The 27,640-nt window shown below is 41.1% G+C and overlaps 2 protein-coding genes and 1 long non-coding RNA gene across 5 annotated transcripts in view; 2 read left to right on the forward strand and 1 right to left on the reverse strand.

The window, feature by feature from the left end:
* The first annotated feature begins 168 nt into the window (after positions 1–168).
* Positions 169–19,937, forward strand: ERCC3 (ERCC excision repair 3, TFIIH core complex helicase subunit). Its single transcript, XM_027678895.1, has 15 exons — positions 169–261; positions 351–556; positions 1,596–1,832; positions 2,478–2,527; positions 3,839–3,974; positions 4,185–4,343; positions 5,371–5,575; positions 6,586–6,900; positions 8,059–8,243; positions 11,414–11,616; positions 15,056–15,152; positions 15,335–15,452; positions 16,609–16,727; positions 18,358–18,510; positions 19,071–19,937. The coding sequence occupies exons 1-15, from the start codon at positions 243–245 to the stop codon at positions 19,203–19,205; spliced, it is 2,337 nt and encodes a 778-aa protein (XP_027534696.1). The 5' UTR covers positions 169–242; the 3' UTR covers positions 19,206–19,937.
* Positions 15,181–26,775, reverse strand: LOC113965464. The gene is made up of 6 exons (XR_003533543.1): positions 26,248–26,775; positions 26,006–26,129; positions 25,214–25,467; positions 19,065–19,158; positions 15,586–15,660; positions 15,181–15,497 (listed from the first exon to the last, which is right to left on the reverse strand). It is a non-coding gene; the product is annotated as an uncharacterized LOC113965464 (long non-coding RNA).
* The window catches only part of LOC113965461 (cytochrome P450 27C1), a 19,232-nt gene continuing 16,225 nt past the window's right edge, over positions 24,634–27,640 (forward strand). Inside the window, exon 1 of one of the 3 annotated variants that reach the window (XM_027678900.1) lies at positions 24,634–25,145. In XM_027678900.1, the coding sequence (XP_027534701.1) occupies positions 24,822–25,145 (324 nt within the window). In that variant the 5' untranslated portion in view covers positions 24,634–24,821. The remainder of the gene's footprint in view (positions 25,146–27,640) is intronic. The other 2 variants (XM_027678901.1, XM_027678902.1) reach the window with 2 other exon arrangements.

Below are 27,640 nucleotides of genomic sequence, written 5' to 3' on the forward strand. Positions count from 1 at the left end.
CATTGTTATTCACAATGCACTTTGCGGAAGCCTCTATTTAATTTATTAATTTTTAATTATTTTTCTCTTTTCCCTGATACGAGGCTGCCCCCGAGCCCCCGCTCTCTGCCCGCCCGCACGTCCCATCCCGCGGCGAGGGCGGCCCCGGGAACAGAAAATCGATGGCGCCTCCTCCCGTCCCGCCCCGCCCCGGGCCGTGCGGAAGTGACGCGCGGGCGGGCGCAGCGCAGCGCGGGGCGGCCATGGGCAGGAAGGAGCGGGGTGAGAGGGGCCGGGACGGGATTGGGGGCGCGGGGACCTTTTGGGGGACCCTTGAGGGGGGCTCGTCACAGCTCCCGCTCTGCTCCCAGATAAGAAGAAGTCCAAGAAGCGCCATTACGACGACGACGAAGACGATGAGGACGAAGGTGCCGGGAAGGAGCCGCAGGAGGCGGTGCCATCGGCGGCGGGGAAGCAGGTGGAGGAGAGCGGCACCAAGGTGGACGAGTACGGGGCCAAGGACTACCGGCTGCAGATGCCCCTGAAGGCCGATCACCACTCGCGGCCCCTCTGGGTGGTGCGTGCGGGGGGCGGCGGTGCCAGGGCGTGGGACGCGCTGGGAGCCGGGCCCGTGGCGGGGTCAGTGCGGGACACGGGCAGGGACTGGGGTTTCCCCCATGGAGAAGCCGGGGCCGGGCGGGGACGCCCCGGACAGGCCGGGATGTGCGGGGGGTAGAGCCCCGGAGTGGCCTCGGAGCGCTGAAAGCGGGATTTGCTGCGGGGCGGGGCGGCCCCTGCAGCGCCTGTGCGGGGACACCCGGGATGGAAGCCCCCGGGAATGCCCAGGGAATTGCTCACAGCCCAGCAGCCGCCAGGCAGGGCCCCGCTGCCGGGCCCCCCTTTTCGCGGGGGTGCCATGGAGCACCTAAAGCCAGACGTCTCCGGGTGGGCCGTAGAACGGCCCATAGAGGCGCATTGACTGATGACACGAGTGGAACTTGTTGTTGCAGGGATGCAGGGACAGGATTTGTTTGTTGGAGTGAAATAGTTTTAAGACAGACTGGTCCCGTTTTCCGTAACTGGTGCTGTTTGTTTTCTCTTTTCTGAAAGGGACCTTAGTAAACCAGCCTGGCCAGTGGTGCAGCATCTAGAGAAGAGGTGGTTGCCCTGCCAGCGTCTGTCACCAAGTGCTGTGACACCCCAGGGCCTCCTTTCCCCCTCCATTCATTCCTTCTCTGTAAAATGAGTGGGGAGTTTTGTTGTTTCAGGGGAGTGGGGCTGGAAGCTTGCATCTGCTCAAGCCATTTGTTTAGCATTAAAAAAAAGGGCCAATCAGTTGGGAAAAGCTTTATCGATTTGGGTGTGGTTTATCCTTAGTGCCATGGAAGGGACATGGACAAATCAATGTCTGGACCCTTTCAGAAGGCAAAATTTATGTTTCTGCATCTCCGGTGTTGTTATAAATTCATTAGGGCAAACCCTTTTTCTGAAACCCAATAGTGTCTTACTACCTAAATAGCAGATTGTCACTGTGTCATTACGGCTACTTCATAGGAAATCCCTGATTCATTCAACCAGTACTGCCGTGCCCTGAGCATTTCTTATTATTTCTGCAGGCTCCTGATGGCCATATTTTTCTGGAAGCTTTTTCTCCAGTTTACAAATATGCACAGGACTTTTTGGTTGCCATTGCTGAGCCCGTGTGCAGACCCACCCACATTCACGAGTACAAGCTGACTGCTTACTCCCTGTATGCTGCAGTCAGTGTTGGTTTACAGACAAGTGATATCACTGAGTATTTACAAAAACTGAGCAAGACTGGTGTCCCAGATGGAATAATTCAGTTTATCAAGGTAAGGTTGTTTTATTGGCATTGGCAATACATCTGTTGCTACTAATGAAATCCTTTCCTTTTGCCTCTGCCTAATTGATTTATTATTTTTTAATTATTCGTTGGTTTTAACTGTCATATTCTGTCACTGTTTCAAGAGAACATTATTTTATCTTTTGTCTTCTTCTAAAGTATATTTTTGCACATACACTATTTCCATAATATATCCTGTGTGGGGTTTATACCTTTTTACAAAAAAATACACCCAAGTGTCTTTGTAGATACTTTGACCCAGTAGGAATTGTACATGGGGGGAGCTTCCTCAGATTTGCTCTTGAGGAAGATTATGAGTGTGGGAAGCAGTCTGGAATAGCTGGGCACTATAAGACATAGCCTGCCTTATCCTGCAACTATGTTCTTGCAGTCTTGGAAGCAGATTGGAATTAGATATAAAAACTGAATACCTGTGACTGATTTCCTGCATGAGATGATGTGAGCATCTTCTGAAAATACCTTTTCAGGTTTGTTCCATGATCAGAACAGCATTGCAAGTAAATGTTTTTTGGTAACATGCTTTCCACAAAGCCCTAAACCCATTGCAGCGTTTGGTCCGAAACATGGAATTGCTCTTTTGCATGTTCCTAACGACTGCTGTGTTTGTTTGTAGCTGTGTACTGTCAGCTACGGGAAGGTGAAGCTGGTTCTGAAACATAACAGGTAAGTGGCTTCTTCCTTAACTCTTGTGGCAGAGGAAGCCTTTCAAACACAGACCTGTGTGTGAGTGAGTGCTCTCAGTAGCTCGAGTCTCACAGCTCCCAGCTGAGTGTAGCAGCTCTGGGTACAGGATCACTTTTACAGCTGCTGGAAGTATTTAATACATTAGCCAGTGAATTCAGTTTGGATGTCCTGAGCTAGTGCTGGTTATTGTAACATTTTTTAAAGTAGGTTGCAAATTTGATATTCTAGCTTGTTTCTTTATTGCTTGGACTTGCAATATCTCCTTGAGGTTTTCAGATCATTGTTTCATTCCTTCCTTCCTAATTTACATGAGACTGGTTAGACAAGTTTTTCACACTGTCCTGCAGTCTTGTGTATTCTGACTTTCAGTCCGTTACTTGGGAAGGATAAGCAAATTCACTGGCAAGAGGTGGGTGCTTGTGATCGAGTTAAATCTGATTTGTTTTAAACCTAGAGGACAACGCTTGAAGGGACCTCGTGAGGTCAGCTCATGTATCTAAACCTGTGATTCTGCAGTAGGGAGGGAAAGGAAGGAGACAGCAGGAACCTGAAGACCATGTCTGTAACTTGTCTGTGTTTTCTCTTTCTCCTTTTATTTTTTTTTGTAAATTCTCTGTGGTCTGACAGCCATACATAAGCCCTGGGACTATAATCTAATGCTCTACTTGTGCTGCTGCTGTTTTGAACTTGCTGCTTTGGGTAGAACTTGCACTGGTATTACTGGCAAGCTTTTTTGTTTCTGAGAAAAAGATTTCTCTCATGCCACTTAAGTCTCTCTTGGCTCATATTTTAACTATGATCTCAAACCAGTGTCATTATTGATGAATCTCCAGGATGCATTAGTTTTAAATTTTTAGGTGGTTTGTCTTCTGAAGTTTTGGAATTTTGTCTTTTGTGCTTTTTTTGGTGCTGTAGACAGTACTTTAAAACACCACATCCAGTGTTTTCACAATGGCACCTCAGTTCAATCTCAAAAAAATGGACTTGTGTTGCAGTCACAAATAAGACATGTATGTGAGAGCTCTGGGCAATTCTGCTGGAGTTTTCCCACTTATGTTAGAGAACGTTTGAGCAAGATGGATAGCTGCAAAGTACATGATGCTTTTGGTATGAGGCATCTTTTAAAAATTTTGGTTGCCATAATGTCTCTGTTTTTAAATTAGCACCCCAAGATTGGATGCTTAAGAGTGCATCTGGGGCAGCTGTGTATTTAGCATCTCTGCCACTCTCCCTATGAGTTATTGAGTTGATTAGTTCATAAAAATGTTTTTCTTTGTTCTTTAATTTTAGGTATTTTGTGGAAAGTACCCACCCTGATGTTATTCAGCAGCTTCTGCAAGACCACATAATTAAAGACTGTCGCCTGAGAAATGCTGAGGGTGAAGAAACAGAGCTCATTACGGAGACATTCACGAGTAAATCAGCGGTATGTTTGGGCATGTTCTAAAACTACTGCAGTGAGATCAAGGTAGATAAACTCTTGAGTAGATTGGAGTGGTTATTTGTTTGTTGTATCAGCTTGGTTCTACCCACAACAATCTGTGGCTCTTTAATGAGCATAAGTTTGTGAGAGAGGGGAGGCCAGAGTAAGTCTCTAATGAAACCCTTGGTGAAAATTCATGTCCATCTATTTCAGATTGCCAAATCCAGTGAAGGAGGTCCATCAACATCACAGGGAACAGATACTCAGAATAAGCCAGATGTCCCAGCTGACTTATTTGAGTTTTATGAACAGATGGACAAAGATGAGGAGGAGGAGGAGGAAACACAGACAGTGTCTTTTGAAGTCAAGCAGGTATAGTATTTTAGTCTGCATTTGTAGCTTTGGGGAATGTGCCGAGACTTGCATGTAAGCATGAGAACTGAATGGGAAGTGCTGTGGCTCTTTGTTTGCTAGGGAAGATCACTGGGAGTCATTAACATTTCCTTCCTTTTGCCTTCCAAAATCGAATAATCTTCCTACAGGGGGTGGCAGGCTGGGTGTTGTTCCTCTGCTACCTGCATGGTGCTCACAGACCAGAGAGGCTCAGTGGCTGAGGGAGGTTCCTGTCACATGGGGCTGAGCGTTGCTCTGTGCAAGACAAGTAAGAATTCAGTGGAGGGCTGCTTTCAGAGAGGGGTTTTTTTTGTGATTCATGTTTGCAGAAGGAACTCTTGGTGCTTCCAAGTTCATTACTTAAGAAGGAGAGCTGGACGTTGGCGGACAGTCCTTGCTTGACCTTCAGAGAGCTTTTGTAGAATTTCTCAAGTTGTTTTTGGACTTGGTGATTCTAATGGTGGCTTACTGGGGGAAAAAGAATTTATAAAAGAAGATAACTTAATAGCTGTTCTGTTTATTTTAAAACACTCAAACCAAACCAACAACCTCTGGATGATTGACTCAGCCTGTCATTGTGGTGGAATAACTTCCATATCAGGGTATGGAGGTTTTCAGAATAACAGATGTGCAGCTTTAGTAGGTCCTTCTGTGTAACACACAGAACCCTTTGTGTCTGTTACTGAGCTCATTATTGTAGGACTTCAGGGTGTAGTTTAGTCATTGCCAGATAAGCAACACATCCGAGATGAATGCATTATGCTCTTCCATCTGCCTAAAAAGCCCTCTCTAATAATGGCTGTTATTTAAAATGTTTGAGGGGGCAGGGGTGATCACAGATAAAGTTTCTGGAATCAATCTTAACTCTTGCAGACTTCATAAGCATAAAAAATAGAAGTAACTTCACTTGGTACTATATCATCTAGTTGTTTCTAGGGAAAAAATAAAAGAAAGAATTAATTCAGATATGGAGAATTTACCATCTGAAGCTTTGTTTCCTCTTTAGGAGATGATTGAAGAACTTCAGAAGCGTTGTATCCATTTGGAGTACCCCTTGCTGGCAGAATATGATTTCAGAAATGATTCCGTGAATCCCGATATTAATATAGATCTGAAACCTACTGCTGTCCTCAGGCCCTATCAAGAGAAAAGCCTAAGGAAGATGTTTGGAAATGGACGAGCCAGGTCTGGTGTTATTGTCTTGCCATGTGGTAAGTTTCTATGTTGGTGCTTAGGAGTTTTGTTCTTTATTTGCCTTTGGTAAAGGGAAATTCCAAATAATACATCTGCTTGGATTTCACAGAGCAGCAGGGACTGTTCTGGTACCAGTGTGCAGAGTCCTGTTGGGTTTTAGGAGCAGGTGGCAAGGTTGTGCTGGGGAAGAGCCAGTTAACAGAGCAGTGTTGGTGTCCCTGCAGGGACTGCGGAGCTGGTGGGTGGCCGTGGTACCTTCAGGTTGCCATTCACACTTTCACTGCGTCCTCTGTCAGCTCTGCTCATCTGCCAGTGAAATGTAAAGCTGTTGGCATTGGCATCATTTGTTCCTTGGTTGGGAATAGGGAGATGGGGGTGGAGCTGGGAATACAAATGTGGCATAAGGTGGTGAGGGTTCTAAGGAAGAAAAGAGCTCATGTGCACAAGTTTTGGGCAGGGGAGATTGAGGTAGAAATGAGGAATGTGCAGATTAGGACAACGTAGGGGAAGCAATGGAAAAGGAGAGAACAGCAGACTGTGCAAGTGCCCTTGGTATTGAGGGTGGAGAAGGCACAATCAAGGTATGATGAGGGCCTGAGACAGTGTGTAAGAAGAAGTGTGAAGGAGGAATGGGAAGATCAAAGGACTTCTTTGTGGGAGAATGCACATAACTGGGAGAGACAGAGGAGTAGATCACCTCTAGGGAAGCTTTCTGTAGCCACCTGTATTTTAACATGCTTTTGAAATTAAAAAGCATCAAAAATGATTGCTTCTAATTGTCAAAACCATTGTTTACAGTTATTTTCTTGAGAAAATGCAGTTATGTGTCCAGTAGACAGTCCACTCGGGTTTTTTTTAGAAACAAATATTCCATTTGTTTAAGACTGTTGCAGCAAAGAAACAACAAGGAACTTGTCCTTGCATGATTTCATATCCTCTCACAGTTCTCCTCTGCTCTTTTGTTTTGTTTTCCTCCTACTCTCTACCTGAGAGATGACTAATAAATGTCACTCCTCTTGCCCTGCAGGTGCTGGCAAGTCTCTGGTTGGAGTGACAGCTGCATGTACTGTCCGCAAGCGGTGCCTGGTGCTCGGGAATTCTGCAGTGTCCGTGGAGCAGTGGAAGGCCCAGTTCAAGATGTGGTCCACCATCGACGACAGCCAGATCTGTCGGTTCACCTCTGATGCCAAAGACAAGCCCATTGGCTGTTCTGTTGCTATCAGCACATATTCCATGTTGGGGCACACGACAAAAAGGTCCTGGGAAGCAGAAAGAGTAATGGAGTGGCTTAAAAGTCAAGAGTGGGGCCTTATGATACTCGATGAAGTACACACTATCCCCGGTAAGGAAAGGGCCTGCAAACCTTTTGTATTACATGCCATGTTAATGTCACTCTGCTCTTTCAGAGTTTTTTGCTGGTTTTCTCATGATTCATATAGTGAGTAAACCCATGGCTTAGGGTTTTGAGACAAGTAAACTGCTTCGTTCTACTTCTTTTTTCTTTTTTTTCCCCTAATACTATGCAGTTTAACTGACCATTAGTTTTCTGAAATCCTTCAAATTGGACACCGTGTTTTCTATAATGGCAGTGTAAAGTACAGGTTATGTGTAGGTTGATAAAGTGCTCTTAAAATACATTAATTACATTTGTATAATTTTACTGTATTTGAACAGGAGAGGAATTAATCTGCCTTATTTTTTTCTGAGATGCAGTGGCACTGCAGGCTAGCTTTTAATATCTATTTCTGCTCAATATAGTCTGAATAACTATAGTGATTACCATCCAGAAATAACTGTTGTCTTTGAAATTACTATGTAATTGAGATCTATGCTACTGGAAAGCAATAATGTAGTATTAAAGTGTCTGTAGAATAATCCTGGCTAAAAATACCACCCAGGATTCTGTTAGCTGCTCTACCTTATTCTCATTTGAATATAATTTGGTGTCTACAGAAATAATAGATTTCGGAAGTAGACCTTGATGATTAACTGCCATTTTATTAAAGTAGCACAGTGCTGGCACTGTTCTGTCACTTTTGTTCTTTCTTGGTTTCGTAAAAATGAAGGTATGGCATCTCCTCTGTGACCTCTAGCAATACTAAGGATAAGTAGTTCTGCCATATCCTACAAGTCCTGAACGTGGCAATCAGCCAAGAGTCCTTGTGTTGTAGTTCTTTCTAGGAAATAATATAGACCTAAACTAAGCCATGTTACCTCTGAATATATTAATTTTCTTTTGGGGAATGTGAAATAGTAAAGATTTCAGGTTTACATGGATTTTCAGAGTACACTGACAATGCAAACTAAAGGTGCAATCAGTGTGAAGTTTTGCTGTAACACAGATTTGTTAGGAGTGTATGTGAAACGGGGTACAGTTTCCCAATGCTGTGCTTGCTTTGTGCTCAGGAGTTGATGAAAGTGGGGTTTTTTTTAAGTTGCAGTATTTGTCTTTTAAAACCATTCAGGAAAGTAAACAAAAAATTTGTCTTGCATTTCTTAGCAAAAATGTTCAGACGTGTGCTCACTATTGTACAAGCTCACTGTAAACTGGGGCTGACTGCTACCCTGGTCAGAGAAGATGATAAAATTGTTGACCTGAACTTCCTGATTGGACCAAAGCTCTATGAAGCCAACTGGATGGAGCTGCAGAACAGTGGCTACATTGCTAAAGTCCAGTGTGCTGAGGTGATGCTCTGCTTTTTGGTACTTCTAGTGTTTATTTAGTATGCTTATAACTTTTTGTTATTTTTTTTAAGGAAGATGTATAAAATTATAAGTATTTAACTGGGAAAAACAGCTGCCCTTATGACTTTTCATTTATTTTGTAGCTTAGGCAAGGCTGTTGCAGGTCAGTATGAACATGGGACAAATCCAGTAGCCACATGTTCTTCGGAGTGACTTCAGCACTCTTTCTGTTTGTGGGGATTGTGATGCTTGATCAGCTGTGTTGCAGTCAGCATTTGGAAATGTGAACAGTGCACTGCTGTAGACCTGGTTCGATGCAGTTGACATTCATGTTCTCTTATTTGACTTTGTATCTTAAAGTCAGTTCTCTGCAGTAGCTTAACGTCGTGTTATGATGAGCATAACATCAGGTGCTGTGCTGGAACCTGCTTTCTGGAGACAGCACCTGGTAGACAGTCTGTAGTTGTTGAGAAAAATTCTTGTAACTCTTAAAACAAAGAAGGATAGTAGAAACTTTAAAAAACATAGGAAAACACCTGCTTATTTCAAACCTGAATGTATAAGGGTGAAACTTGAAAACATAGGACTGGATCTCACCGTTCCTTTCCAATATAATGGTGTGAACTCTGTTCTTTCCAGCATATGGGTGAGAGGAAAATCTGGTATCAGAGAAGTGGAAGTCTTTCACACAGGCACATTAGAATGTTAAAGTAATTTCTGAGTCAGCCTAAAAGTCTGACTTTATTGTCTCTGATAATGGACAACGAAGATACTTAGGGAAGAGTATAAAAACGGAGCAAACATGTGTTACTTTTCCTGTCATGTCTCCAAGCTCTCCATTATTTACAAGCTGTACGTGGTTCCTGTGTAAGTATCAGTAGATTGCTTTTTCATGAACTTGTCGAGACTCTCACTGAATGAAAGTTTTAGCAGCTACAACGTGCTATGGTAGTTCCATAACTGTTTCTTGTCTCTTTGGGTTTTGGGGGGATGTTTTCCCCATTGTTTGTGGGGGTTTTCTGTGTTGGTTCTTTTTGTTGGTTTGTCGGTTTGTTTTTTTGTCTTGTTGTTGTTATTGTTACTATTCTTGTGGTTTATTTTAAGCCTATCTTGCTAATTTCATGCTATTCTTCCTAGCTCTAGTACTGGAATAAAAGATGCATATGCAGGTCAGCTGTCATCCTTTTTGAACATTTTGCAAACTGGAGGTTGCAGAATTTAAAAAACCCACTGTTTTGAACTTGCAGAATGCAAGCGAAGGGCACCTAGAAAATAACTAGGTTGAAGGGGGAGTAACCAGTCCTCAAATTCAGAGTTGCCCATTTAGGCACTTTGGGTAGTTTTGCCTTGTGAGCAGAATTCTTCTCAATCCCTGAACTGCCCTTTAGTCATTGAAAAGTGAAGCATGGGCTGTGTTTTGTTGTGAATGATGGGAAAATTCTGCACGTTTATATTCTTTGGGCCAATATTTTGAACTGACATTAGATGGCATACCAAAAACAAATCATAAACCCCCCCCAGTATTGATGGCTGATAAATAACAAGTCCAATACATGCACAACTGCATTGTATATTTGTTCGGATTTTCTTGATGTGTTATCGAGCAGTAGCATCTTTAGTCGACTTGACTTGTTCTCTACAGCTAGGAAAGGTGTCTGGTTTGCTCTTGGAGCACAGTTCTTTCCAGGTGACCAGAGAAGGCAGTGCAGCTGTCTGACAGGGCAGGTCATGGTCATTGTGGGTGCTGCTCTTCCACTACTCTAAAAAAGAACAAGCAGCACAGTTTTAAAAGTTATACAACAAACAAAACAAAAGAATACAACAAACCTGTTCTTTACTCGTATTTTCAGAGTTTTGTAATTTACAGATAATCGCTTTCTGAGAAGCCGTACTAAATTTTTGGCTTGGAGTGCGTATCTTGCAAAATGTAAAAATGAAGATATCATTGGGATGAGAAGTAGATCTTACCCATTTTTGAATCCAGAAGAGAATGCAAATACAAAATATATTGGGTTTGCCATGTAGTCAGAGGTATTGAGTAATAGATGAAATTTTTTACTGCAGTCAGATATTCAGTATTCATATCTCATTGTCACTTTGATATCATTCACTTCTGATTCAAGAGTTTTAAGTCTTTCGTTCAGACAGCACAGGATAACAGCAGAGCCTATTCAGTGCATAAGTTTATTTTTAACATAGTCAAGGAATGAAAAACGCATAATCTAGCATTTAACACACTGGAAAAAATGTTTTGAAACAAAAAATTAGTTATTAACAGTACAGAACAATTCATGTTTAAATAAACTGCAAATTATCACTTAACTTCCTCAGCTGAATGGTGGTTATTAAAGAGAGTTTTCTCTGCAGTATTTTGTTAATATGGATATGGGGGAATAACCGATATACAGCAGAGTGAATGTTTTCTAAATTATATGCCCTATGGATCATATGATTATATACTATTGATAGGGTAATATCATTGGCATAAACTTTTAAACTTCATAATTTCTTCTATTTTCATGCTACAGTAGAAAAAATAAGCCTAGACTTGTGGAGTACTATGATAGTTATTTACGTTATAAAACAATTGCTTAGGAAAGTCTGTTCAAAACTTCTAATCACTCCTAGTGTTTTGGAAGTTCTAGACTTTAGCTGTTAAAATAAAGGTCACTCTTCTATGGGTATATGAAAAAAATTGGTAAATTTGTTCTGTAATGAAGACTAAATGTGTCTCAGCTTTCAGAATATGGATAAAAATTTTTATGGAAAAAGCTTTGACTTCTGTGACAGGGAAATTATACAGACAGTTCATTCCTTTGATTGCTCTCAAACAAGTAGTAGTGCTCACTAGATTACTTAAGTATGAAACATAAGGGAACTATCTTTCAGTCTTGTTCCAGTCCCACTGCCTATTTCTGTCTTTGATCTCAGTGCCAAAGCATTTCGGAAGGCTGAAGTGTTGATGAGGTTAAACAGATTTTGGCAGTGCTGGAGACTACTCCAACTAACTGCTTTCATTTTGATACAGAAATTACTGTGTTAAAACCTGTGGCCTGCGCTATACAGAAAGTGCTAATCCATTATCATCCCAATGTCTTTTCTATTCCCACTGGAATAAAATGAGTAAATAACGGAGGGTTAATTTATGTGTGTGTGTTTTCTAATCGTAGGTCTGGTGCCCAATGTCACCTGAATTTTACAGAGAATATGTAGCTATCAAAACAAAGAAAAGGATACTGCTGTACACCATGAACCCAAATAAATTCAGAGCCTGCCAGTTCCTGATTAAGTTTCATGAGCGACGGAATGATAAAATCATCGTATTTGCTGACAATGTGTTTGCACTGAAGGAATATGCAGTCAGACTTGGGAAGTAAGTGTTCACAACCAATGATGGCACTGTTGTTTTCCTCCTTTCATGAAAATTTCTGTGCAATCTCATAGCTTTCAATAGTCTTTGATATTTCTTGTAATGCTTTAATTCCAATCCTCCTGTATAAAAAGGAGCTCAGGAGGGTATTGTTGGATGGATCTTACTGGCACTGCAACATTATTTCTGTGTAGAACAGTTTGAAAAGAATCTCTGTTTAGCACTTGTTTCAGAGGAGTTTACATCCAGTATTTCTGTTAAGGACAGTATTTCTCCGTCTATTATTATTTTTGTTGTTATTATCATCATCTTCATCATTATCCAGTTGAAAAAGGAGGGGCTTCTAAAAATATCACTAGAACTGTTTTCTCTAATGAATGGTAGCTTCCCCTGTCTCTGAGACACAGGTTTTCAAATATGCACACTCTGGATCTTTGAAGATCTTTTGGGACCCAGGACCTTCCTCTTGAGGTTGTCGAAAGGTCTCAACCCTGTCTAAAAAAACTAAGACAAGTTTTCTGGGGATGTGTGCTGTACCAGTGCACTACCTAGAACTGTTGTAATTGTTTAATAAACAAAAGGAGTATATTTCTCCCGAGAGCTCCTGGCTACCTTAAATGCCTGTAACATGAGTGCAGTTATGGAAGGTTGTACAAATAGAGTTTAATGAGGGCTCAGCATCATTGTGTTTGTAGGGTTTGGGTACAAATGATCAAGGAGAGTTTGCCAGGATCAGGCACAGAGATTATTGGGGAACATAAGCATAGAAGTTGGCCTCATCTGTTCTTGGACAAGCCCAAAGAATGTCTTGCTTGCTGGAAGCTGTGGGGCATTTGGATGGTGTATGATTTAATGTCTAGGAATTTCAGCAGTACTCCTTAGCAAAACACAAACAAGTCTTACTCTTTCCAACTTCCAAAATTCATGATCAGTTCTGAGTGTACTTTAAGAGCCGTGTGGTGCTGGTGTGCTGTGACATCAAACAGGAAGCCGAGCTAATGGTGCTGGATGAATTCCAACACCCGTGGTCTCTTTCATCATTTTTTTAATCTGTCTGGACAGAGATTAGCTGTAATGATGCCTCTGGAATGTCCCTAGCAGTGTTCAGTGCAGCACAGACAAAGCCTTTAGCAAAGGGCATGCTGGGAGGGGTGATGCTACATAGCACAGCAGTTATAAGTGGGGTAGATGCAACAGAAGCGTGGCAGGAAAACCAGTTGAAGAAATAGTAGGTGCTCCCTTTTGGTGTTCTTGAGTGAATTCTCTGTTTCTCTCATCATTCATGGAGCTCCAGGTTATCTGGCTGTCAGTGTTACCAAAAAAGGAGGCTTGCAGTGCTTGATGAAGGTGAGGGAGTCTTTGTTTTAACCAGAGATATTTGTATCATCATTTGCTGTGAGCAGCTAAAAGAAAGGGAACTATTGTTTTGGGTGGGGCAAGAATTACGTGTGTGCTGAGGAGAGCAGCCCAGCACATAGGGGCGAGTGCCATGCAGAGGGCAGGAGCACAGTTCCCACTGCACTTCTCATGGAAGCATGCAGGGTGGGTGGGCTCCTGGATGGATGGAGAGGTAGCCACAGTCTGGCTGTTACTGCTGACTCCTCCCTTAACTCCCTTTCCTTTGGTACTGGGGAACCATCAGGGAAAAAACATGCACATGACAGGAATTATTTTGACTGTAATTTTTGGGGCCGTAGACTCAAATTTGCTTAGCCAGCTTTTCCTCTGTCATGAGTCTGTCATCCAGTATAGAAGAGCTCATGTGCTGGCTGGTTTTTACTGGTGTTAGAACTATGTTTAAATCACTGTTTCTGAAGGACTGTGCCTCTGTGGTTTTGTCAGTTAATGGGAGAGGGATCTGTCTTTGCAAATCCCTCAAATGTCTTTTTGCAGTGAGGAAAACGAGTAATTAAAAAAAAAATCCATCTAGCATTGAATGTTTCTAGGTTCAGGAAAGTACTTAGATCTGTGTCAATGAATCACTGTCAAGTAGAATCTGGACATTTTAAAGTGGAGGATTGATAGCCAGGAGTTTGGGGTTTTTCTGTTCTTAATATAAAATGTCTTTGAATCCCTTCTTGGTGGTCTTAAGAAAAGAAAGGCTCACAAATGCTTTAGTTTGAGTTTAAATCTACCATTTAAGTTTTGGGGATTAAAACCATAACAATCTAAATAATAAATGAAATTTAAAAGGAGACTTAAAATATTAGTGAATGCTACTAATTGAGTAATAATGGTATTTTTTCAGAGTTAACTCATTTGCCACCTTCAATTTTTAGCTGTATTTTTCTAAATACCTGGTTAAGTACACTAAATAGAAAAATTAGATTAGAATTGACTATGATTTTTTGCTAAAAAACACAAACTAGAATAAAGTTTATAGTAAAGACAGTAAGAGGAGCCAATGAACAGGAATTAGTTAATAAGAATAGAAAACCCTAGTACTATGCACTGCATGTTTATGTTCAGCTACCATTCATGTATGTGCAATATTAAATGTTAAATGAAAAATTTGAACTTGGTTCCTTGTGTTAGAAATAATGTATGGAAATGTGAACAAAATAGAAACTGTAGAACTTGATTCCTGTTGTTTGGAAATGCTTGTTAACCAGCATTTGGAAAAGTAGTGCAACAGATGACAAAGCAGTGCTGTCCTGCATGCCTTTTTTTTTTTTGTGTGTGTGTGGGCTTTGCTGTTTCAAGCTTTTTAGTTTTTCCAGCTCTGTTCTGAAAACAGCCAGACCCTGGGAAATTCAGACTAGTTCAAGTTACTCATGAAGTCTGTGGGCAACTGAGAGTTTGTGTGAACCTTCAGGACTGAGATACTGACTGTTCCATGTGATTCATTGTCAAATGTTAGAAACCTTAGGTGAAATGCCACTGTGAGCTGCTCATGGAATGTTTGGGACCTTGTTCTCAGGCCCAGAAGGTATTAGAAGGGGCAAGAGGTTAACTTTAAAAGCAACAATAATTTTCCCAGAACAACATCCAGCCCCAGTTTATGACACTCACTGTATCCCTCATAGAGAAGCCTGGATTTTCAAGTGTTTAAATAGGAAGCAAAGGTTGCAGCTGTCACTGTGCTAACTCAGTACATTTGAGGAAAAAAGTCTCTTTATTTTAACAGCTGTCTTCAGTCTTTCATGTAGGCTTAGCAAATGTATTCGATCTGTTTATATACAGCTTCACTGGTGCTCGTAATTGCAAAACATTTGTGACAGTCAGAATTTCTGGCTGACTGGGTTGCTGCAGAGGGTTCTACAAACCACTGGGCAGCTGCCATGAAGAGCCAAACGAGTTAAAAGTAAACTGAAAGCTGTACCAAAATGTTTTGGTTTTGTATCTGTCCAAATGTGTACTGTTCTCCCTGCCATGGTACCTCATAGAAAATGAGTAAGAAATCTTGAGTTTATTTCATTTACATATGTTTTGTTCTTTTCAGACCCTATATATATGGCCCTACTGCACAGGGGGAAAGAATGCAAATTCTACAAAATTTCAAACACAATCCAAAAATCAACACTATTTTCATTTCCAAGGTAAGTGAGGACATGCGCTGCATCCTCGTACCTGTTTTCAGAGTCAAATAAAGTTACACATGCATGGTGTGCATTTGACATCTTTGTATTGCAACTAACAAAGAAAGGTGTGCTTTGTATTTATTGTTTGTTGGGGGTATATGGAATTAAGATCCTGCTTAGAGGCTGTTGCTCTGTTATAGGTGGGTGACACGTCCTTCGATCTGCCGGAGGCCAATGTTCTCATCCAGATTTCATCCCATGGTGGGTCGCGAAGGCAGGAGGCTCAAAGGCTGGGACGAGTGCTGAGAGCCAAAAAAGGTGAAGGAGGTGGTGGTTGGGCTCTGGGCCTTGGATCATAGTATCCTAGAGCAGCAGAGACACTGGATGTTCATGGTGTTTCTTTATATCCTCCTTGGATTATGTTTTAGTCAAAGAGAGTATGCCTATATACCAGTGAATGAATATGAAGTGTCTTCTGGGTCAGTAAAGCTTAGTGATGGGAAAACTTGCAAAGGAAAAAAGAAAGCTGAAAGAAAATTATGGTTTTTTCTTTGGCCGTTCCTTCACTTTTTCATTCCTTGATAATTTCCTCAGAATTAAATCATTTTTAGAGAATCATAGTATTGCTCTAAAAAGCAAGCCTCTGGAAAGCACATTTTTGATACAGCAGATTACTTGCTTGTAAAAATTGCATTTGGTTTTTGATCAGCATGTTTTTGCAAAACATGGCCAAGGAGTTTTTTGTTTAGAAAAATTATTCTTAGACCACTTTCCACTCACACTTAAGCTCTGCACACAATGATTTTATGTGCAGTTTGTGCTTGTTACAGGTGAGGCTTTGTTTGAAAATGCATACAAAACACATGTTAGTGAATTAACAAAGTCTTAATGAAACCCTGGGTTTTAAAAGAGAATCCAATGCTGTTGGGGGAATAGACCTTAAGGATTATAAGTTAAAAAAAATAAATGCTAAGCAGCCCTGGTACATCCTGGACTTCAGATAGCCCTGTGAATTCTTAGCTAAGTATTTTTGTCTTACTTATTTTAATACAAAAACACTGCAAACTTTGGTTTACATGGATAAAACTTTCCCTTTGTCTCTTTTTATTAAGCTTTTTTGATATGCATTGGTTTTGCCTGCTTCTTTACATAATAGACTTAAAAATAATTTTATCTTTCACTTTGCCTAGCAGAATAAAGAAGCAGGTTCTTCTCAGAGCACCTGGGTGATTGTGTTAATCTGCATTTCCTTTTCCTTTTTTTCTTTTTCACCTATTCTCAATTATTAAGAACAAGAGTAGGAGTTCCTATGCCGTGTCAATCAGTTTATGCAAGGTCTGGGTGCAGCTAAACTTTGCAAATAGTTATTGTGGAGACAACTTATTTAAACACCTGTTTTTAGCATTTATTCCTTTTTTATTCTTTGTCACATTGTTCCAAGTGGAACTAATCACTGAATGATTTTGTCTCCTAGGCATGGTTGCAGAGGAATACAATGCCTTTTTTTATTCTCTTGTATCCCAAGACACTCAGGAAATGGCATACTCAACGAAACGGCAACGGTTCCTTGTAGATCAAGGTTACAGCTTCAAGGTAACTTGGCCCTGCCATTTGTTATACTTGGGGCTTAATTTTCATATTCATTCATGTTAGTATTAGATCAAATATTTAAGAATTCTGGTTGTGGAATGCATTAATGGAGGTTTTCCTCGCAAGCGAGAACTGTTCCAGTATTGTTTTTTCATCTGTGGGGGCAGATGCAAGTAACTCAGTACAGCTTCTAGAAAGGTGAGTGTAACTTCCAACCAGGCACCCGCTGGAGTGAAGCGCGCATCCCTTGCATGGTTGGTTGATGTTTTTGCTGTTCAGTTGTCCATCTGTGCAGGACTCCCATTAGAGATTATCATACTGGCTGTGCATAAAGCAGCGTTATTGGCTGTTCTTGTCATAGTGGCCAACAGCAATTTAGACAACTTCCAAAACTTCAGAAGTCACAAGTAATTTTCAAAGAGCCCCAGCCTCAGACCAGGATTTCACTATAGGGAGAAAATCTTTTTCCTAGTGGCTAAAGAGAACACAACAGGCAGGACTCATCCATCCTACATTCACGCATCTGACTCTGGGAATTAGGTCTAGCAACCCGTTCCTAAAGAATTATCTTCCAGGGATCTTTCTCCACATGCTAGTCTTGTGCACCCTTTCCACAGTGCTTCAGAGGCTGCAGTAGTACATAAGGCCAGTCAGGATGCAGAGATGTTGATAGGGTGGCTCTGTGTTCACAGAAACTGTTATGCTAATGGAGGTCTATGGACTGTGCTTATTTAGCTTCCACCAGCAGTTTGGCCTTCCTCTTTTAATTTTCTCGGCATGAAATGAAGTTTATGACCAGAATCACTGGGTTGGATGTTAATTAGTTTAAAAATGACAGGCAAAGGCTTACTGCACAGTAGAAATCTTCTTACCTACAACTCAAAGATAATCCTCCAAATAGAGAACATTTTCAGTGTTGACAGTTTAAGAGAGCCAAGACTTGAAAGTCAGAATTTTCCCCTAAAGTCCCTTTTGTGAAGGACTGAGTGCTGTCTCATTTCTCTAGACAAACTTGATCACCCCCTGTACTTCATTTTATGATGTATCTCTGTATAGATATATAGATATATATGTGTATTTTATATATATGTGTGTGTGCATGGATATATATATATAGGTATATATATATCTAGATGTAGATAGATAGATAAATAGATATGTATATTATGTATATATACATAATATACATACATATATAGATCTCTATCTATATATCCTCCAAACATAAAATCTCATTTCACCAAAGCTCCTCTATTTTATGGATTTCATCGTGTATCTCATTGAGCTTTCTTTTAATGCATGGGCTGCCCCATATGCTCATGTGTTAGGCTGTTAAAGGCAGCAGAGTATCATGATAGCTCTTGGGTATAGGAGCTTATTCCTTTACAAAACTGGAGCTTATTGCTCTGCTTAGAAGCCTTCCCAAGAGAAACATTGCTGAGGAAAGAATAAAAAATAAGGCTCCCATATCTGGCTCTGTATCTGTGCTATCTGTAGTGTTAAGCTGTTCAGACCATTAATAAAAGTCAAAGACAGTTCAACAGGATATGGAATCAGAAATCCTTGTCTTGGTTTTGAATAGCTAACAGTGAGGAGGAAGAGCCCTCACCTTGTACTGTGCTCTATTTCTTAGGTAATAACAAAGCTGGCAGGCATGGAGGAAGAAGAACTTTCATTTTCAACCAAAGAAGAACAGCAGCAGCTTCTCCAGAAAGTCCTGCAAGCATCTGACCTGGATGCTGAGGAGGAAGTAGTTGCTGGAGAATATGGTTCAAAGTCAGCTCAGGTAATTCTCTGAAAAGCATGTCCACAGATGGGACAGAACTGGACCATTTAATTTCCATCCAATTCTGTGTGTAATACTGTCATTGATGACCTGGTATCTTTTATGAAACATTAGAGAACAGATTTATTTTTTAAGCTGCATTAGCTTTTAGCTATTGGAATAATTCACTTTTTGAGCACTAGGAAGAAATTTGATATGGAATTCATGTCCTCCATCATATTTGAAGGAGATGATGACACATCTGTTGTTACAGATCTTCACATATATCTCCTAAGTCACATGCAATGAAAATAATTTTAAAAACTTTGAGATACAAATATGTCACAGCATATACTTTTTTTTGTGTGGCACTATGCTCCTTGAATCATGCCCTCATTTCCTCATGCCCAGAGTGCAGAAGCATAAGGGCCACTTTTGTTCAAGAGAAGAACTTGGAAGGCTTTTTGGCATTAGGGTCACTCAGTGGGCAGTGCTGCCCAGTAGCCAGTGGGTGTCAGTAGGTTAGAGCTGGTCTGTCTGATCACGCACTAAGAACATGCCAATTCTCCTTGTACCTGCAGGTGTCCCGTCGAACAGGCACAATGAGCTCGATGTCTGGAGCAGATGACACTGTTTACATGGAATACCATTCCTCACGGAGTAAGGCATCTACAAATAAACACATCCACCCACTGTTCAAACGCTTCCGAAAGTGATGCCCTCCACGTGTGCATTTTGTTAAAACTGTGGATCCATGTACCTGCTTCCTTAACTGAAAAGATGGAATTGAAATTTCTGACAGGTCCTTTAAAAGAATTTTTTTATATGAATCTGTATAGCCACATATTTACTTAGCAATGTATGTGCTCACATGGATGAATGTGAAAGGAAAGAAGGAACTAAATCTTACCACAGGAATAATACTGTCCAGTGACTGGATCCTGGTTATACCTGTCTGATTTTCAGGGTAATTAATAGATTTTATTTTTATCAGCTGAAGACTCTTTTTCGGAAGAATTCTGAAAAGGTTTTGTAAATGAAGTTTGTACTGATGTTTGAAATATTATTTATGTGATTATTGTGTTTGCTCAACTAAATGCTGGTTTTTTTAAATGCTTAAATAAAAGTCATTCATTGAGCTGAACGAATCCTGGAAGGAGCACTTTAAATAATATTTTTAAACTGGGAGCTAATTTATACTTGCGACTTAACCTGTCTTAAAATTCTAACAAATTGGTCAGAAATATTTTGAAGTTTGAAGACGAGAAAGAGAGACTCTCTTTCCAAAGTAAACTTAAGGAAAGCATTAGTAAATACAAATAAAGTCTGTGCTCTGTTTTCCTCATTTTCTTGTTACTGTTGAGAAGTTGCTAAAATAAAAGCTGTTTCCCTCGTCATTTATATTCTATTTATTAACCATGCAATAAAACCATCGTAACTGCTAAACAGTGCAGTGTCACCACGGAAGTTATTACTGAATCAAAAAGCGTTTTGACTTCTACCAAGGTGAGTTGGAAGAATGCGTGAAGGAAAGATTACTGAGTTTGCGGGTTTTTTTAATGAAGACTGCAATATAATTCTAGAAAATTAGAGGAGAAATGGTGGTGGTTTGTGGCAGAAGAATGCTTTTTAAATAACATCTGCCTTAATGCTGTAACAGTTACACTACTTGGTGTTGTATTACGAGGTGGAGTTTTTTTGCTGATAGAGCTTTAGGAACAACCTATGAAAGAACATTGATCTTGATGTGTTGGTTCAAACTAGGTTACTATAAATCTTTACCATACTGGAAGGAGCATGTATGGTACGGCTATCCTGGTTATATGACAAATATTCTTCAGAAAAACACTGATTCTGTTTCTTATTAGCATGAATTCACAAATTGAGAGTGTGGAAATACTGGAAGCAGAATTCAGAAGAGCTGGTGCTTATTTTCAGTCTGAGAATCAGGTAATTTTGAAAAGGAAACTGAATTGCTTCAGTTTAAACTCTGGGCTCAGAGCCCTACCCTGTAACACATGGTTCTTTCTCTTGTGCTGAGTCTTCTGCCTCACAAACTGGAACCAGCCAGTGCTTGAGTGGCTTATATGGAAGAGATGAATGTGCAGTATTGTGGTGCTGATTTCCTCTCCCCAGTTTAAAGCGTTATTTAGTTCTGATGGTAGTTTGGACCAGCTTCAGTGGCAACAGTTAGTAGCAAAATGATAATTTAGTATAATGGGAGGGGCCTGTGACAGTGGGATAGCTGAGCAAGTCAGCCAGTGTCACCCTGCGTAATTCTTTCTTAACACGCTTTATGAATTGCTTTGGAACTATTCTGCACCCTTCATACACTTGGAAAAAAACCTACTAAATGTGGAAATGGTTTAATATTAATTTCTGTAATTGTGGTACTAATAGTAGCTGGATTTAGGACAGTGCTCTAGTTCTTGTGTAGTAAATCATGGCCATGATGACTAATGATCTTACTCTTCTAAGTAATGGGTCTGTGTGGGATGCAGTACATTCACCATCAAGTAAAGCACAGTAATTTTACAAGGTATGAATGACTCCATGCATCAGTGATAGCATCTTGGTGTTCAAACTGTAGGATTAATTACTTTGATATTAACTGCAGTAATTATTGCCTGCTGTTATTCCAGACTGAAGCTGCAAGTGGCAGACTGGTGTGCATTTACTCACTGCAGGTGAGTTGCTGCTGCACAAGGTAGCACCTGTACCAGAAGCTTGTGCTTATGTGCTCTTCATCCTTGTGGCAAACCACCAAGAGTGTCTGTATGAAGGCATAAAAGCTTGAAGGGTGATGCTGCTACTCATCAAAATGACCTTCTACACTAAAAGGGCACAGTGACCACGGGGTGGCGTTTCAGCAGCGTTACAGCTCAGCAAAGACCCAACTACACCCAGATTGTGTTTCTCTGGCTCCTTACACCTCCTGATGGTCATCATTTTTAGTAGTGCCATACTTTTTTCTAGTGTGTTTAAAAACATGGGACTTCAAGGCAAGTTCTCAGGATAACTTTAGTGTTGTACACCGTAAGAATCACAGGGCAAGGATCTAAACCTATGAGAAGTCTACAAGTAGAGCTGAATTCTTTACAGTAGGTTCATGGGGGTTTTGTTAAGTGCTATCAGCACCAGGCACTGTTAGCTTTTTCTGATTTAAGTATCTTCATATTCAATTAGTATTTTGCATGTTAAGTTCAAAATTTTTCCCCTTTTCAGGAAAATGCATGGGAATTTTAGAAAGCATTTAAAATTCCAAAGGAGTAACTTCACAACTTGAAAAGATCTTTCAGAAGATGGGTTTGAGGACAGTCAGAAATGGCAAAAATCATGACTAATTATGGCTTTTTTAGTGAAGAGGTGTTTTAAACTACGCTGAAAATTTTTGCTTACATTTCTGACATTTTGGCCCTTTTCAGCTTTTCTTCCTTACAAATGTTCTGAAGAGCCTGTCTGCATAGTCTTAGCTGAGGGTGTTACTTGGGCAAAGTTAAATGCCTCTGATCAACTCTCTTTTACTTCCATAAATTGTATTTGTAGATGATTTATACTTGTAGCTATTTAAACAGTTACGTAAAACAGTACAATATTTATTATACTGGATGTCATAAAATGATGTTCAAATAATTACAAGCCAGATATAGCCAAGAGAATAATTCTAAAATAATAAGAATAATTCTAAAAAAACCCAGAATTCCTGTTAAGATGATAATGTAGCAATTGACTCTGAATACTGGTGTTATTAACACAAAGAGCTTCAACTGAACTTTGTCAGAGTTCAAGCAAAGAGGAGAGCAAGTTTAAATTGGATTTAGAAATAATTAAACGAAGGTAACAAAGTACAATTAATCAGACCATTAGGGGGTCTAGACTGAGAGAACAGCATGACTGTGGATTTGAAGACAAGTTATCCAAAAATAATACATAACCCGAATAGCCAAGTTTAGTTTGTATTATGATCCCATTAGATAACAAAAAGTTAACTAAAACTGAAGCATGTCTGCTGTGAAGGGGCATGTGCTCCAACTTGTTTGAAATAACAAAAGATACAACTGACTTGTTACATAAAAAAATATTTTCAGACTCCAATGACCAACAGGCTGAGACAAATGTAATTGTTTATATTTAAAAAGCTGTGAGTGTGTTTCCGGGTCAGTGTTAAGACATCTGATAAATGTATAAGCTGGAGAGAAATATTTATCTTCCAAGTCACATGAACATGCAAACAAACAGAAATCTAACAATAAGTAAACCACCTGAAACACTGAGTGCCAGTGGGGTTATACAACACGGTCCCTAAACTAGGACTACTGCTACCTCCAGAAATTCCTCAGGGGAAAGCAGGTACTGTTCTGGTGAAGTACTTAAAGGACAAAACCTCTGCAACTTTTTCAAGTATCTTGGATAGAAATACTCTGTCCTACAATAATTTTGATGGAAAAGAGATAACGGTGGGAAAATAGTGAATAGTGAAGAATTCCAAATAGGGAATTAACTGGAAAAAGGTACACCCAGAGAAAACTACAATAGTTGCAAAACTGTAGCCTTTACAACATGATGTATCTAGGTTTATCTCACTAGCATATTAATACAAGCAGATGCTTTACACTATCCTAATGGTGTATGACAAAATAATAATAAAAAAATCTACCATACTGATAGCTGCAAGCAGGAGTTTTTAAGAAAAGTTCGTATATTGCCTCCAGCAATCTAGAAATTACAATATGAATATAATTTTAAAGTCTGTGTAACTGTGTCTCTCAAAGCATCCTTAGACCAATATTAAGAAACAATGTAGCTACACCACATAGAAACCGAAGAAGGAAAACTTCAGCGGTAACCTAGACTGTGATACACCCAGATGTGCCTGACAGAGGTTCTTATGAAGTCCTTAGGAAGTTCCATGATAGCAATAACATCCTGCAGTACCTTGGCTATCTACCTGAGACATCCCAAAAATACCTGAGGTACCAAGGCTACCTGAAAAAGTAACCAGAAATCTGTAGGTATGAACTAAGCCCATTATTTTATGTTTCTCTCTCTGACATCTTTAACAAAAGATGTACAGATCTGTAGGCTGTTGTCATAGTCCTGGTAGTCCTCTTTTTCAGATGAAATAAGTTTCTTAACCTCCTGCTTATGTAATTTTTTTTAAACCTTCCAATTTTTTTTTTCTCTTGCTGTTCTCTGGACTCTTTCAAGTACGATGAAGCCCATTTCAAAGACATTATGTTAGCTTAAGCCAGCATATACTTCAGCAGATTTTAAGACTTTACCATCTACTTTTTATTCTTGTGATATTTACAGTTGCATTTATAAAGACTGATGCACCCATCTAACTTCTCAGTTATTTATTTCAATGGAGTTATCAGTGGCAAGAGTAAGCATGTGCACAAATCTTAATTGGATTGCAGCCTCAAAAATATAAGTGAAGGTAAATAAGGAAAACAAAAGCTATTAACTTCAAAGCTTACTAGACTTACTTTTCCAGCAGTTTATTCATAACTAGGTTCTAAAAATGTGGATTTTACTTGAGACTTTCTTTTTTTCTCAAGTTTTACCTGAGCTTCTGATTCATTTAGAAAACAAAGTGGGCTCTTCCACATAATTTCTGAAACTAATCAACCTTTTTCAGATTATCACTAGCATATTTGGAATTACACAGAAATACACACAAAACCAACACAAACACTTTTGAAACCATGCAGACTCCTACAAAGTTGACACAAGCTGCTTGTGGAGTATATCACATCCAAAAGATAAATCATTATGCAATACAAATAGCATCCCTGGATACTGTAGTTGACAGGAACTGTTGATAAAGTTATTGTGTAAAACCATTGCTACTCATTAGTGGATACACAAATGTTTTTCATATATGTTATGGGATGATGAACGGTTCTAAGAGAACTTCTTGCAGAAAATACCCTATTTTCTAACATACAGGAATGAATTAATGCCCCAGAAAAAAAATAGCCCTACCGCCACCTTTTTAATGTAGGAGAAAGATGGGATGAGCTTTTTGCCGAATTAATCAGGGAAAGAGGGAAAAACTGAACTTTGGCTGCATGTATAATGGGTAAATTTATCTGTTTTGAATTATACAAAATAATAGGTTCGTTCCACACAAGTCTCATCCCAGACCCACCCCCCTTTTCCAGCCTTAGGGGAGGGAGCGTTAACTAATGGTCTGTGTAAACTGATGCTCATGCAGTAAGAGTTTGGAGAAGTGCTCCTTGTGCAAGTTAAAGCAGGCAGTGAAGAAAGACCAACCAAATAAAAAGCAGCTGCAGGAGCAAAGTTGACCCTTCTGAAATTAAAAGACCATGTCTTTCTCCACAAGAGTTTTGACGATGAAATGCAAACAGACGATTGAATCCGAGAGAACTTACTTTTACCAGGCGCTTTTTGCCAGCAGTAGGTTTCCTGGACTGGCCAGACTGTGCAGCAGCCAGTCCCTGGCGATGCGGAGCAGCCCGCGGGAAGAGGCGGCGAACAAAGGCGAAGGGCGCGGAGCGGAGCTGCTGGAGGCCGCCCGGCGCCGCCTGGGCAGGGTGAAAAGCCTCCACGAAATGCCCGGACCCAACACCCTCTACAACCTCTACGAGTTCTTCTGGAAGGACGGCTTCGGCCGCATTCATGAAATCCAGGTACAGCTCACTCGCTTACTTAACGCTTTAATCACGACAGGGTTACTTAAAATCTTTACTTTTCTCACCGGGTCAATCACCGCGTTCGCAGCACCGCTGCTGGGCATCGCCGCGCCGCCTTCGCGCTGCTGAGAGCCGGGATTCAGGGGATCCCCCATCCCGTTTCCCGCAGCGCTGGAGGCTTTGGCAGTTTTGTTTCGCCGGGATCACACGCTGCCCTGGGCCCCCGCGCCCCGGTGCCTCCCGCTCCGGACCCCCCGGGCTGCAAGCGCTGCCCGCGCATCTTTGTGCGCGTTGTGAACCGCTGGGGCGGCGCCTCGGGCTGAAAGGAAAAAATAATTAAAAAAAAAAAAAAGGCATTTTTTTTTTTTAACAGGGCTGTTTCACAAACTTGCAGAGGGCTTATTTTTGGCGAGCAGGGCTGGGAAGCGTGGGCTCCCCTGGAATTTCGTACTGCAGCGCCCACCCGTGCCGTGAGGCTGTGCCGGTACCCGGGGTCCTGCCGCGACCGGGACGCTGCTCCGCTGCATTCAGAGACCATTTTGTCTCTCCTACTCCAGCCTCCCCTTACATAAATACACTTCGCCCATGCAGGTCCCCTGAGGGGGCGGTAGTTGCGCCTGGCCCCGCTGCCGTCCCTTCGGCGGGAGGCGGGCGGTTTGAAACCTCCCGGGGATGCGGGACCGGGGGCTGGGAATGGCGGTGGCTGGAGCTGCCCGCCCTGCCACCCCCTCCCCTGGCCACCACGCTGGCGCGGGGGATGGGAGTGGGCGGTGGGAAGCGGGGCCGGATTGACGGCGAGAGGGGAGGGGAAGGGAGGGGAGGAGGGAGGGCGGAGAGCGGAGACCGGCTCCTGTCACCTGGCGGGTGGGAGACGGTCAAACGAACCAGAGCCGGGCGGGGATGAGAAGCGTCCCCTGGTTTGGGCATCTCCGCTGCTGTGGTGTCATAAAGATCAAAACGTGTCCTCTTCCCCGGTGGCACCTGGCGAGGGTGGGTGAGGCGCCGTCATCCCTGCGGGGGACTGAGGGAGTTGGGTGGACGAGGATCCCCCTTCCTCTGTGCAGCGCCTCGGGGATGCTGGCATGGGCAACAGTCTTACCGTAAGCCTGTAGCTATCCAGAGATGAATTCTTTTGGTTGCTTGGTCAAACGTGGGTTTCATTCCTAAAAAGTCACAGTGCATCTCCTGGGGCCCTTTCCCCATGTAGTCCAAGCGATTCTAAAGGAAACACTTTTGTGTAAAGAAGTAAAGCTGTGGTTTTCACTCTTTTGCAGCTGTGGATCTGTAATGCTTTCCACTGGCAGTACAGATTTCTCTGGGAATACCTCAGATGTGGCGCTTATTATTTTGCTTTTCTTAGTGACCTTTCCCAAATTGCTAGAAAGAGATTCAGAGTCAGCTGCAAGAGGTTCACTGCCTGGAAATTGCTGAAATTTAAGAAAAAAACAAACCAAACAAACAAAGGAAAAAAAAAGAGAAAGAGAAATAAAAACAAAAAAGAAAAAAAAAAGAACTTTGGTTTGAGAATCAAAACTGGAAAGTTAAGATTTACAAATGGCCTGAAAACATTAGAAAGAGGGAGGAAACAGAAAGAAAACCCAGAAAAGTTGCTTGGTTTTGCCAAGCTTTGTTGTATTTACCATTTTGAATTTTAAGAAGAAATGTAGGGCTCCCGGATGTATGCTGTGTTTGATGGCAGTCAAACTAGATTGCTAATGATGAATTGCTCAGCTTGATTGCTTGCTAACCAAGATGCATGCAGATGAAACTTCAGGTCATCTAAAGCTTTTGTTTCATTCTATTTCTTTTTTTTCTCTACCTCTGTGGTGGTGTACAGAATTTGAGGGGCAGTCACCATGGTCTCATAACACTAAAAAAGATGGATGCTACCACTGATTTCAAGTTCTTTCACTGTCAAAACAGTGAAAATTATTCAAAATATCAAAAGGAATGTAAGACAACCTAAATAGTATATGCTTTTTACCACCACTGGCTGATATGTCTATTTTCTTCTTTAATGAATATTATTCACAGAAAGAAAAGTGTGAAGAATTATAAGATAAGTTGCAATATAATACTAGTTTTTATTCTGTTTAAAGTCCCAAAAAATCACAGGATACCCTGTTTGCATACATGCAGAATGCAGATAGGTATTAACTGGATTAATAACAGTCTGTTAAATTTAACAATACAGTGAACATCAGGAATGAATTAATCCAAAACCCTTTGGTAACCAGCACAGCTACTTAGACGATGCCCTTCAGCGTGCACAAATATTTTTGCCCTATATCCAGAAGGGGTGGGGAAGCCGGGTGCTTTTTCACAAAGGAGGTTCTGTTCTCAGTAACATGATTCCAGTTAGTCGCGCCTACAGCAATTATGACAAAGGGAAAGTATTCTTAATTTGATGGAGTTAGATCTCTTTTGTCTTATCAGTGCTATGCAAGTGTAAGGAAAAGAAAGGTGAGGAGGGAGGGATTTCGGTGCTGGCG

The sequence above is a fragment of the Neopelma chrysocephalum genome, unplaced genomic scaffold (genome assembly GCF_003984885.1).
Source record: "Neopelma chrysocephalum unplaced genomic scaffold, ASM398488v2 Primary Assembly neopelma1_44, whole genome shotgun sequence".
Lineage (NCBI taxonomy): Eukaryota > Metazoa > Chordata > Aves > Passeriformes > Pipridae > Neopelma > Neopelma chrysocephalum.

Coding starts and splice junctions, on each gene's coding strand:
- ERCC3 (XM_027678895.1), top strand. Junction 4,344..5,370: donor TGTCTTTTGAAGTCAAGCAG/GTATAGTATTTT, acceptor TTTCCTCTTTAG/GAGATGATTGAAGAACTTCA. Junction 16,728..18,357: donor ATCAAGGTTACAGCTTCAAG/GTAACTTGGCCC, acceptor TCTATTTCTTAG/GTAATAACAAAGCTGGCAGG.